General features: G+C 35.0%; 1 protein-coding gene across 3 annotated transcripts in view; it reads right to left on the bottom strand.

Moving 5' to 3' along the window:
• Nucleotides 1–9,062, bottom strand: part of LOC109240851 (AP3-complex subunit beta-A) — a 20,795-nt gene extending 11,733 nt beyond the window's left edge. For all 3 annotated transcript variants that reach the window (XM_019407534.1, XM_019407536.1, XM_019407535.1), the window contains exons 1-5: nt 8,694–9,062; nt 8,394–8,470; nt 4,215–4,464; nt 3,112–3,723; nt 1,694–1,867 (exon numbers count right to left, since the gene is read on the bottom strand). In XM_019407534.1, the coding sequence (XP_019263079.1) occupies nt 1,694–1,867; nt 3,112–3,723; nt 4,215–4,464; nt 8,394–8,470; nt 8,694–8,909 (1,329 nt within the window). In that variant the 5' untranslated portion in view covers nt 8,910–9,062. The remainder of the gene's footprint in view (nt 1–1,693; nt 1,868–3,111; nt 3,724–4,214; nt 4,465–8,393; nt 8,471–8,693) is intronic.
• Nucleotides 9,063–13,797: the final 4,735 nt, after the last annotated feature.

Here is a 13,797-nt window from a genome sequence, read left to right as displayed (position 1 = left end):
CCCACTCACCCTACCCCTAACACCCCCCTCCCCGTGCTAACCCCCTCAAATTGTTTTTGAACTTTTTTTTTTGTATTTTTAATTTTCTTTTGAACTTTTTTTTTTGTATTTTTAATTTTCTGTTTTTTTATTTTTCTGCACCACCCACCCACCCTAGCCCTCCTCCCCGTGCAAATCCCCTCAAAAAAAAAAGTTTTTACCTTTTTTTTTTTGTATTTTCAATTTTTGTTTTTTTGCACACCCTACCCCCCAACCCCCTCAAAAAATTTATTGTTACTTTTTCTTTTGTTTTTTAGTTTTCTGTTTTTTATTTTTTCGTTTTTCTGCACCACCCACCCAATCCAACCCCCCCCCCCAAACCCCCCAACTCGCAAAATATTTTTCAACTTATACATTTTAAGATAAAAAGTTTTTTTATGCAAGATGAGCATGTTTCTAAAACATGGGTCAAGTTGGGCGGGTTGGGCTATGACCCATTGTTCAGCCCATATTGACCCAGCCCATTTTAGCCCAAGTACACTTTGGGCTGGGTTGGGCAATGACCCGTTTATTGACCTAACCCATCTTGACCTGCCCAAATTCAGCCCAACCCGCCCATTTGCCACCCCTACATACATATTTTATAAAGAAGCAGAATCTCTTTACTATGGAGGTGCCAAACCAAACTTCTTGGATAGTAAGGAAAATATTAAATATGAGAAAGATTTGGCAGAAACTGGGGACTTGCTCTGATCAGAAAGGGAGAATTTCATATCAGGGCTGCTTATAAAGCATTGAGAGAAAAGGTTGACAATGTCCCACCGAAGAACCTGGTTTGTCACAATGCTGCAAGTCCTAAACAGGTTTTTATACTTTGATTGGCTTTACTGGGCAAATTGAGAACTAAGAATCTTCTCCTTTGATGGGGTATTAGTATTGAATCCCAACCTGAAACTGCACATCACCTATTTTTTGATTGCACCTTCTCAAAATCTTTCTGGCAAAATTTTCTGAGATATGAAGTGGCAAAGAAACATTCTGCCCTGGGATTTGGAGTGGCAATGGATTCAAAAGACAGCTAAGGGGAGGACTTCTTAAGGAATTTTACTCAAAACCTGCTTTGCTACTGCTGTTTATGATATTTGGATTTAAAGGAAGACTCGGGTGTATCAGAATAGAGCTAAAAGTATGGAGAGAATGCTACATGACCTGAAGATAGCTATATTCATCAGAATGAGGGATAATAGGAGGATGTTTGCATTTATTTAGATGTTTTTTTTAGGTGTTAGTAGCTAAGGAGTTTTGGCTGTTCGTGGGGGTGTTATGAGAGGGGCTAACCTGGTAGGTTGCCCTTGCTTTATACAGACAATTGATGATTAATAAAATTTCTTTAAATGCCAAAGAAAACATAATCATGCTGATACAAAAAGTTAACATGACGCTGTAAAGAGATTAGAAACCCCAATATGCAAGCAACAAAATTGAAACAATTAAAAAATCGATTACCCACACATTACTCCCTTTTTGTAGATGGGAAAAAAACAAATATCACATTTAATTGCATATAAAGAAAGAGAGAAAGGTGCTTTTGGAGGATTCTTGAGCATATAAAGCTGAGATTGGCTAGTATAAAGCATCTCACATAATTAGATCAAGAGAATCATTAGGTTCTGAAAATTGTGCAAATGGGTAAAATTATGATGAGAAAATGTACCTGGAACTCGTTTAAAATAGGTGAAATGGATGAATGTGTTGCAATTAAAGATAGTATGTCAAGCTTCAGAGCTTTTACTTGATAAGGATCGGTAGAGCTCACGAAGAAGTCTTCAAAATGGGAAACAAACAGGGTAGGCATTGCTTTAGCAAACACTTGAATGTTGCACAGCACCTGCATCAACCAAATCATTAAATATAGACCAAAAACAAGAAAATGCATTATATATGGCAGCAAAGTTGTGGCCATAGTGTTTTCATAAAACAAATTTCTACTTAACAGATAGATGTTTGATTGCAGCAAAATAATGTGGTCATAGTGTTTTCAGGAAGACAGTGTTCTAAATATAAGCCCCTAAAGGTCTGAACACATGCCACAAGCATCTCACTAGCTAGTAAGTTTATGGAGAATTTGATCTTCTTAAACCATGACCAAGAACTCTTTAACTTGTGAAACATTTCATCAAAAGATAGTTTTAATCCAGTTCTTGAAACCACTTTTTCACAACCTAAACTGTGGATAAACTTCATTTAAGGCAAAGAAAAGTTGGCATGCCAGTTAAAATGAGAAAATGGATTGAACCAGCTAAATTTATCTGTGCAGTAAACTTCGGAGCAAAAAAAATTGATTGAGATAGTTGATTTAAAGGCAGAACTTAGGAAAGCATCAATTTGACCATCAACACTATTTTTTTCCTATACAAGGGACTGTCACTACTATTAAGTGATCCACTATGGATATTCAACAAGAAATTTCATTCTAAACGACGAGAAAAGTGAGAAATCAAAAGATGGCTATGTGGTGCACCCCTCTGCCTTGAGTTGTCAACATCCCTTCCCAACCCATATTCCTCTTCCTTTCTCCTCTAAGTCGCACTCTCCCAGCAACACAATGATGACATTGTTTTATTTCTCTCTCTTTTTTTCCTTTTTCTTTTTTTCCTTCTTTTTTTGAGCATACAACTCCCACAGCAACTTGTGAAGTTAGGATGTTGAGATTGTCAAACTATTTCTACATGTCTTTGTCCCATTGACCAGTTAACCGCACAAGGTGACATTTAAAGTATTACAAACAAGAGAATTAAGAGGACTGGACAATGTTATAACCTCTTGTGCAATTTATATTCCCATTTTTTTTCACTCTACAATGCCAATTTCCACTAAATTGAAAACATCAAAGCTTGAATTTCCATAGAAGAAGTCATATGCATTGCAGGTGACAAACTCCTAGCAAAACTGTCCAAGAAGTTAACAGAGAATCAAGGTTATGTCATCAATAGTTAAATAACTAAAATGCCGCTTCTCAATGTTCGTTGTCCATCAATCTAGGCAAAATATTTCAATGGCCCCTGAGACGTATTACCATGTAACTAAATAAGAATCAGTTTTGACTTAAATTATTGCGAGACAAAGAATTACCACATATTTTGAGGCATTGGATGATCTCAACAGAAACAACAAAGGTTTAACAATTCTCTTAATTTCCTCTTTTGGTGCCATAATCCAGTGCATCCCAGCAGCAGCAAGTACTACTGCACTATTTTGACTCCACAATAGAGGTAAAGTGCACTGCAGCAGGACCTTCACATCATCGTTACTTTTGGCAGACGTAAAGTCTGAAAAGTCCTTCACAGAAGAAGCTCTCTCGGAATATGGGCAGGATAGATACTTATCTGGTCCTTCAAGATAACTCCTAAATACCATTTCTGCTATCTTAGATTCACAAACTACAGTGTCAACGTCATTGGTGCTCTCTTTGATTTCAAATTCGTTTTCTGAATTGCAATTCTCTGAAGAATGGGAAGCTGCCATCAAGGATTCTTTAACAAGCCCATGCCTAGCAATAACATATCGTATAAGGATCCCTATCAAAACAATCTGACCCCATTCTTCCACATCAGGGAGAGTCACACACAGCCTTCTATAATTTCTCCCAATAAAAGAGAAATTATTAGGACAGATAGAAGCAAATGCAGCAGCAGCAGCTCCAACTACTCCAGGAGAGTTGTCATTCAGAAGAATTCCAACAAGCTGCAAAAGATAATAGTAGTTGCAGTAGAAGTCAAGTGTTGTAAAGATAAAATTCAATTCATATAGGAGCTTTGCTTGAAGCAAGGATTTGTGGTTTACTCGTATCACACAAGTATGACAAAAGCCATGAATGCATTTTAGTTCTGGAAGTATGGCAACAGGGAAAAATTCGTGAAAAATCTAAGTTGAGTAAGGTTCCTTTTTTTTTTTTGGGTGAGAAGAGAAGACCCTGCACCACTGACAAAAGTTCAATGAAATTAAAGTTAAACAGCTTTAGCTATTTTTGAATTTCACAAGTCTATTTTTTGGGACAACCAAGGGACACCTCGTTTAGCAAGACATCTGATATGATTTTTAGATAAATAACTTATCCTTTGGGAGCAGTTCTTTCCTCAATAAGTAAAACTGGATGGTGGTTACAAGGACATGGATATTTTATAAGAAGCCTAAGTTATGACCAACATCCCCGGCCTCAAAGCTACAAAATTTACCTCTTCAATAGTACTAGTATTCTCCTCCAAACGCAAATCATGCAACTTTAGAAGTGCATTAGCAGCACACTTCCTAACATACACTGATGGATCTCTTGCACATTTTCCCACAGCCACCAGAACAAGGGGTGCAATCACATGAAGGCGAATTCCTGCCATCGTACGGAGTGCCCATGCCCGCACCAATGGATTAGGATCGCCCAAATCCTTCTGGAAACAGTTTATTGAAAGCAATGCTTCATTTGGACGCCTAAAACACAAATTAGAACAGACGTGTAAGTTTTTTCAAGTTATTCTAATATCATTAAGATTGGTTATAAGGTTGTTTGTTAATAAGTATAATATACAGACACATGCATACATAAAGCAAAGCAAAGCTCTAACCAGAAATACAATAGAAGTTTCCATGTGCACCAACCAGTTTTACATCGTCTTAGTTTACCACATTATATTCGCAAATATTCATCTGCACAAACCAGCTGCGCATCATTTTAGGTTACCGCATTATATCCGCCAAAACCTTGGTAAAGGAAGGAAAGTCCCATGCATCACGTTTAGAAGCTAGAAACTTTTCTGGAAGTGGCAAGCAGACATTTACTGTCTGCAAGAGACTAAGCACTAGAATTTCCAAACACAAATTGCAGGTCAACTCTGGGCAGGCAGATCGACAAACTATGCAGTGTTGGATGCTGAAGGCACTAAGGAGCAATGTTCTAATATAGGACAAGAGGACCTGGTCAGATACCGAACTTATAAAGGGAGAGTATTCTACTACTGTCTCATTTATCAATGTTCAATGGCTTCAAGTGGGTTCTCTGTGGAGCTTATTGGTAGGATCCTACCAATAGACATAATAGAAGCTGTGTAGCCACCAAAGGTTTACTTAAGATCCTTGAGTTATGTGTAAGAATTTCAACATCACCATGTTCCCAGGGAAAGAAAGCACATTCTCTAACTTGGTAGAAGACTTAGAGCTAGCTGACCGCCTCTAGCTAGAGGCAAGGTTACCTGGTCAAGAGACATCCAGAATTGTTTGTCTACTATCCTTAGTAGGTTGGGATGACAGCTTCAGGCTTCAGCAACATCAGACAATCCACTCTTCCCAGAGTTACTTCAAATTCACCAATATCAGTGCAAAGAAGGTCCCTTTTGGTGAACGAGACATTAAGGCCTCATTTGTTTGCACTTACTGAAGGTATGAATCTTAATCATTCAGATCTCAGACATTAAGTGCGTTTGTTTTTTAAGTCTGAATCTCAATCATTCAAATCTTAATAACTGTGTGTGTTTTTTTTTTACTTCACGGCTACTTAATGGGCCTGAATAGATTTGTATGATAAAGATCTCTAACAAAGACTTAATTTCATTAAGATGCTATCATCCACATTCATTATTAATAGCTATCACCGCCTAACATTATCAATTATCACCATGCCACCCACCACCACCATATTCAACCACCACCACCACCACCATACTCAATCATTACCGCCACCAATATCGGCAATGCATCCTCACTACCCCACCACCATCATTCTCAACCATAACCACAAACCCATCCCCATCAACTGCCACAACTAACCACCACATCACCATCAATAACCATAGCCAGCACTGTCCACCATTATAACTACCACTAACTTCTCAATCACAACCACCACCCATCATTATTAATTATTATCACCCACCACCACCATCCTCAACTATAATCGACATCATATTAATCACCACTAGCTACTACCCAAAACCACCACCATCAACCAAAACCACCACCAACCACTGCCTCTAGTCAGCATTCACAAGCACCACCGTTAGTCATAAATTAAGAATATATATATATATATATTAATTAGTATTTTATTTGAATTTTGTATTTATTAATTTTCAAATAAAGATAGATTTTATACATTCAAATGTTAAAAAATAAACAGTCTTAATCATTTAGTATTCAGATCTTAATACATATCTTAATATTCAGATTCAGATGTCTTAATCGTAATGCTCATCATGATATCCGGATGTGTATTCAGATTCAAATTCAGACGTCTTAATCTTAAAAAAATACAAATAAGGCCTAAGAAAGCTTTTAATAAAGTTCACTGGAGTTTCCTTCTTAACTTATTTAAGTGTATGCGCTTCGATACAAAATGGATTAGATGGATTTCCTTCTGCATTTGCACAATAAAATTCTCCATCATCATCAATGGCTATCCACAGTTTCTTCTCATTGCAAAAAGGTCTGAAATAGGATAACCCCCTATCTCGTTTCTCATTATTAAGGTCATTGAAGAGGTTAGCAAAATGCTTTTTTATAGAAAGGCAAAAGAACTGGATAAAGGTGCTCACACTTGGGCCAAGAATCCGAAGACATGGCTATTTCCCACGTACTTTGGCAGATTACTCCTTGATCTTATGTGATATGATAATGAACTGCAATAGATCATCTATCTCATATTGATTCTTTTTATTTTCAAAGCAATCTTTGGGTTATAGATTAAATACTCCAAGAGTCATCTCTTTCCCGTTAACAAGGAAATTAACTTGCAACAACTTGCAGAGGCACTTGGTTGCAGCGTAAGGACTCTTGCCCAAGTACCTGGGTCTACCATTGTGAGCTAAATCTAAAGCTTCTTCTATACAGGGGGTTTCAGGGAAGTTTTAAAAAAGGTTGTCCAATGGGAAGTACCTCCCAGTTGAAGTCAGACAAATACTGTCAACAGTGTACTAGAATTCCTCCCAACCTACAGCATGTCATGATTCCCCCTTCCTCTGCAGCCAATGGGCTAGACAAACTACATAGAAATTTCTTGCGGTAAGGCAATGAAGAAAGGAGAAACTTAACCTAGTCAGACAATAATCTTTTATTACTGACAAAATGACTAGGGAGCTAAAGACTAGAAAGCTAGGAGTTAAAAACTTGAATACAAAATGGCTGGTTGTTGCTTAAAAGTTGCAACCTGATCTTTACACCTGTGCTACAGACCTACTAGCAATGATTTCTAAAACTCTGATTACTGGTTAAACCAAGGGTTCAACATCATCTTTAGAAGAAATTTCAATGACCGGGAAACAGATTATTTTTCTCCGCTGCAACTCCTCAATAGCTACCAAATACCACAAAACAGACCAGACAACTTACTGTTAAGGGGCTCTCCTTGTGGGAAATTCTCAGGACAGATCAGCAAACCCGTTCCTCCCCAGAACTACTGCAACAAGCAACAACTAGCCATGGAAACGACATGGAAAAACAACCCCCCCCCCCCCCGAAGGTGGTATGTTTCAGTTGGTTGGTAGCACAGAAAGCATGTTTAACAAAAAATAATCTCCTAAAAAAGGTGGCCTCAATATTTGCAACAAAATGTGTTCTTTGTAAAGATCAAAGTGAAGACATCAACTATTTATTATTGCACTACAGCTTCACTTCTCCACTACGGAATTTCATTTTTAGTATTTTGGGTTTTAGTTTATCGATGTCTGGATCAAAAATGGAACTCCTTCTGGCACAGGAAAAATATGGGAAGAAACTCAATTGAGGTATGGAATTCGATACCAGTGGCAATCTAGTGGTCCATACGGAAGTTAAAAAATACTAATGGAGATGTATTTCCTTATTATCTTTTTTGGTGCAACTTGGCTATAGTAAATCGTGTAGATGGCATGGTTGATGTTTCTAAACAATTTGTGATGTAGCTATACTTTTGGTTGTGAATGCTTTCCAGCATACACTTGTTACTGAAAATCAAAAAATTACCTTTACAAATCAAAACAAAAACATCCGCCAAAATCCAGCATGTGTCTGTGCAAGTGCAACAGCAACAAGTTACAGAAAGTTTGATTTTTCTTATTCTAACTAAGTGAGATTAGATAAAGAATAGAGTCCCTAATGTTACACCAGAAGTAGGTTTGGTGACATAATTTTCTGCTTGTTCAACTACGAACTGCTCATGTGCTTGTTCATAAAGCTTTATTTAATAATAAACCAAGTTTCAATAAGTTACATAGCACTGGGTTTAAAAAGATGCATGACGTTGCAGTATATATATGGATAAGCCAAATGTGATATTGTGAGTGCTTAATTTAGTGATCTAGTTATCCACCAATGCAGATTGCAGGGAGTGTCTTCATTCATGGCAAAGCAACGTGCAAGTCATTTATCTACAAATGCAGTTAGTATCATACTTTTCAGCATAATGCAGGAGGTACAAGTAGACCAGCTTCTTCACTTCCATTGATTGTGAAGCCACATTTTTCACCACCTGTAGTAGTCAAACAAACTTCATTAAGTGCAATTATCTAACAAGAACGATGATTCCATCATTCCTTCAAGCAATACAAACAAAACTCCATCCCATTAGGCAATCAGATTTATGCAGTGCATCCAATTTTGATTGTCAATAAAAATTAAAAAATTCTCGTCCAAAAGAACTCTACTATAGACAAGTGAAAATTTCCGGAAATTGGCATATGAGATGAAATGACCTGAGGGAAGAAATTGGAGACGTCGCAGCCTTGGGCAATGAGAGCGAGTAATCTCTTGAGAGCTTCGCATTTCTCGGAGTCAAATTTGCTGTCGAGAAGGGGGGCAATGTTGACGTCATCGGGATCGTCATAGAGGTGGGCGTCCGTACCGATCCGGAACACCAAAGTAGAGGCTTTGCTCAGTGAATCAGCCGTCGCGCCAAACTGTGTGAACATTTATTCCTATTTGGGATGATAACTATTAACTCTAAGACATTCGGAATTGTAATAGTCTCCGTCTCCGACTCCGATACCCGGGTTTAGCTCCTTCTGTCCAAAGATGAAAGTCCGACTAGCGGAGACTCGATGATTTTCGCGAGGATACGTTTGTCATCCGAGATTTTTAGTTATTAAAAGGAAAACGGAAAAAGGACGAAGGGTGTGTTTGGTACAGGAAAATTTTTTCCAAAAAAAAAAAATTCAATTTTCTCTTGTTTGATTGGTTTAAATATTTTGAAAACTAGTTTTAGTGTACGTGCGTTGCACGTGTGCATCACGTTAATTAGTATAAAATATATATGAATTATAGAAAAATAGCGATGGAGGTTAAATTACACGCAATATATGTTTAAATGATAAAAATAAATATTAGTACATTGATGCAATATATAATTGAATTCAACATTTCTGAAAGAATTTAATGTAATTAGTTCTATAGTATTAATTATAAATATTTTATTATATAAGATACAATATGCTAGGTAGTTATTTCGTCTAACAACTCTTTGTAAAGTCTACGTTCATAATGTCATTATACAAAAAAGTAATTGTTCATTCAAAGTTAATCAAAATTATAGACAAGTCAAATGACCATCTTCTTGTGTAAACAAATTGTCTAAATTCTTATTGATCTAAGTCTAAATTTTCTACTTTGCACATTATCCAATACCAAATAAAAGTTAATACTATCCTAAACTCACTCCAAATGCACTATGCTATTTTACAACTTTGAAATTTCAAGAGTTCACGTCGTTGAGGATAATTTTTTAAAATTATGGGGGGTGGGTGGGGGTGGGGATGGGGCGGGAGGGATGAATAATTTATAGTTATGCAAGAGTTCCAGATACATTAGTTTATCTTAAGTTTAAAAAACAAACGATAGTTACAAATTCACATAGTATGTTTGTAGCTTAATTTATTTCTAAATTAATACCGTATTAGTTCAGTCTTCTAGAAATTTAAAGTTAAGATAATCAAAACTCTTAAAATGTTAACAGGAAAAAGACGAACATGCATTGTTGATGGATGTTTCATATTTTAGGCAATCAATTATTGATAATCTGGAGGGAAAAAAATACTATTATATACCTCAAAGGCTAAAAGTTAAAAAGGCCTTTAATGGAACGTACTAAACTCCAAAAGAATATTTATAAAAACTAATCAAATAGGGAAAGATTTAGTAAGTTAAAATCTAATACAATTTGAAGTCCTAATTATTAGGATCTTCTTAAGTAAAATTCTAGTTGATTTGAAGTCCTAAATTAGGAAAACAATTCAATGACTATTTTGTCTAGTGTAAAATTAGCTTTTAAATAGTAAAAAGATATCTCGATAGGGACTTCGTGCTTTTAATATAATATAGATAGATAGATAGATAATTTCCTACATAGTTCAAGTGAGAAAAAATCTAATAATTTTTTTTTTTTTTTACTTTAAAAGTTCTTAATATTAAGAAAATAAGTAATGACCCCAATTGGTCATATATTTTACTTAGGAAAATAAGTAATGACCCCAATTATTCCTCATAATTTGTATTTCTTAATTTTAATTTAATATGAAAGTAAGAAAATAATTAACAATATATTATTATTCACTGCTATTCAACTATGATAATATCTTGGTTTAAATTTGTATAATCATTATTCATTAACAAAGTAAGAATAATATATTTTCAGTTTGCATTTAATAATAAGATATCATATTACTTAATTTAATCAAAATATAATAGAAAATTATGTTAAGAAAAATCATTATTTTCCATTCTAAAGTATTGCCCACCCTTCTTTTACTTGTCATTAAATAAATTCCTTAAATTGAATTTATTTTTAATTTATTTTAGTTCTTAGATTTTAAATTGATACGACATCTAGGGTCAAACTTCCAAATGTTTGGTAAGACAATATTTAAGTCAAATCGTTTTTCGTATTTAGCTTGGAGGTGTTGCTTAAATCTTTGGTGTTAGAAGTAATGAATTTTAAAAGGAAAGAATTTATAAAGCAAAAATTTTCTTTATTTTAAATTCTTCTATTATAGTAGTTTTATATACAGTTCGAATAAGGAGTGATTTAATATTTAAAATTTTAATTAATTTCGAATACTTAAATATTAGGAAAATAATTAAATGATTATTCCTAAATATGAGAAACAATTAAATGTCTATCCTAAATATTAGGGAGATAATTAAATAAATATTTTTAAATATTAGGATAATATTTAAAAGACTATTTTGTCTAGGTTGAACTCTAGTTTTAAAGGGTAACAAAGGTAAACGACATTTCGCTAAGGGCCTTCGTGCATCACGTTTATCAATATACAACATATACTCAAATTATTGAAAAAATAGCAATGGAGGTTAAACTAAACTCAATATATGTTTAATGATGAAAATAAATATTAGTAAATTGATATAATACATGGTTGAATTCAACATTTTCTGAATGAATTTAGTGTAATTAGTTCTACAGTATTTATAGTTATAAATACTACATTATATAAAATAAAAATATGATATGATGTTGTATCTTGCATCTCTTTGTAAACTCTACGTTCATAATATCATTATACCAAAAAAAATTATTTATTCAAAGTTAATTAAAATTATAGATAAGCCAAATGGACCTCTTCGTGTGCAAAATAGTTGCCTGGATTCTTATTGATCTGATTCTAAATTCCCTTCTCTGATCGTTCATACAATGTCAAATAAAAGTTAATACTATTCTAAACTCATTCCGAATGTACTTTGCTAATAATAACTTTGAAATTTCAAGAGCCACAGTGTTGAGGTCAATTTTTCAAAATTATAAGAGGAAAATGATAAATTTATAGCTATTTCAAAAGCTCCAAATACATTAGTTTATCGGAAGTTTAAAAAATTAATTGTAGTTACAATTTCACATAGTATGGCCGTAACTTAATTTATTTCTAAATTTACACCATATTACTTCAGACTTTTAGAAATTTAAAGTTAAAATTAAATTAAAACTCTTAACAAGTTAACAGGAAAAAAAGCGAACATGCATTGCTCATAGATGTTTCATGTTTTTAGGTAATCAATTATTGGTAATTTAGCGAAAAATAGTATTACATACCTCATAGGCTAAGAATTAAAAAAAAATATTGGCCACTTACTAAACTCTAAAAGATATTCATAAAAACTGATCAAATAAGGAAAAAATTTAATAAGGTAAGTTTTAATTGAATTTCAAGTCCTGAATATTAGGATATTCTTAAGTAAAATTTTAGTTGAATTTGAAGTTTTAAATATTAAAAAAATAATTAAATAACTATTTTGTCTAGTGTGAAGTTAATTTTTAAAGGGTAAAAAGGCAAACGACATTTGATAGGGGCTTCAAGTTCTCTTTTGCTAGTCTTAGGATGCGCGTTTGTGACGACCCAAAAGGTCATCACTTGTTTTTAAAATGAATTCTGCGTTCCGAGGCTTTAAAAACCTCTTTCAGCATCACCTCGATTTGCGCGCGCATTCCGGGCACGTAGCCGGAAAGCCTATATGTGAAAATTCTGTGAAAAATGATAAATTTTGACTATAAAATGAATTAATTTGACTTCGGTCAACGTTTTGGATAAATGGACCCGGACCCGTGATTTGACGATCCCGGAGGGTCCATAAGAAAATATGGGACTTGGGCGTATGCCCGGAATCGAATTCCGAAGTCCCAAGCCCGAGAAATGAATTTTTAAAGAAAATTGTTTTTTGAAATTATTTAAAGGATTTGGAAATGAATTTTGATTAGAACATGTTGGTATCGGGCCCGTATTTTGGTTCCGGTGCCCGGTACATGTCTTATATATGATTTAAGATAATTCTGTGAAGTTTGGCGAGAAACGGAATCCGTTCGACGTGAATCGGATAGTTATTGAGAAAATTGAAAATTTGAAGTCTTAAGAAAAGTTTCATGATTTTGATGCTAAATTCATAGTTGTTGATGTTATTTTAGTGATTTGAATGCACGAGCGAGTCCGTAGGATGTTTTTGAGGTTGTGTGTATATTTGGTTTGGAGCCCCGAGGGCTCGGGTGAGTTTTGAATAGGCCACGGGTTGCATTTTGAACTTAAAAAATTGCAGGATTTTAGCTGGTATGAACAGGCCTGCAGGCTTCGCATTTGCAAAGCCTGGCTCGCAAATGCGAGTTCGCAAATGCGAAGGCTGACTCGCAAATGCGAAGCAGCCCAGGTCTGCCCTTTCTTTGCAAATGCGGGATATTCATTTGCAAATGCGAAACACCCCAATTTGGCCTGTTATCGCAAATGCGATGGTGTGATCACAATTTCGACCTCGCAAATGCGAGGGTCCCTTCGCAAATGCAAAGTCCTCTTTTAATGTCTGAGGCCGCAAATGCGACCTATGTGTCGCAAATGCAAAGTCACAAATGCGACATTTTTGTTCGCAAATGCGATGGTCCGAATTTCCTGAAGGGTTCGCAATTGCGAACCCCTGTTCGCAATTCCCACAACTGAGACCTGCAACTTTTATACTTAAACGATTTTAAACCCATTTTTCACATTCTCTCAAAAACATAAACACACTTAGGTGATTTTTCAAGGATTTCTTCTTCTCCAAATCAATTTTAAGTCGTTTTTAACTAGTTTTCTTCAATCATTAACATCTTTTAACATGATTTCAACTCAAAATCAATGATTTTCATGGGGAAAATTGGGTGTTTTGGGTAGAACTTAGGATTTTCAAAAATTGGGGATTTGGACCTCGATTTGAGGTCCGATATCAAAACAAATTATATATTTGAGTTCGTGGGGGAATGGGTGATCAGGTTTTGGTTCGAACCTCGGGTTTTGACCATGTGGGCCCAGGGGCAATTTTTGACTTTTT

This window comes from Nicotiana attenuata, unplaced genomic scaffold (genome assembly GCF_001879085.1).
Source record: "Nicotiana attenuata strain UT unplaced genomic scaffold, NIATTr2, whole genome shotgun sequence".
Taxonomy (NCBI): Eukaryota; Viridiplantae; Streptophyta; class Magnoliopsida; order Solanales; family Solanaceae; genus Nicotiana; species Nicotiana attenuata.
Note: the sequence above shows the minus strand (reverse complement) of the source record. Positions and strands in the feature narration are given on the sequence as shown.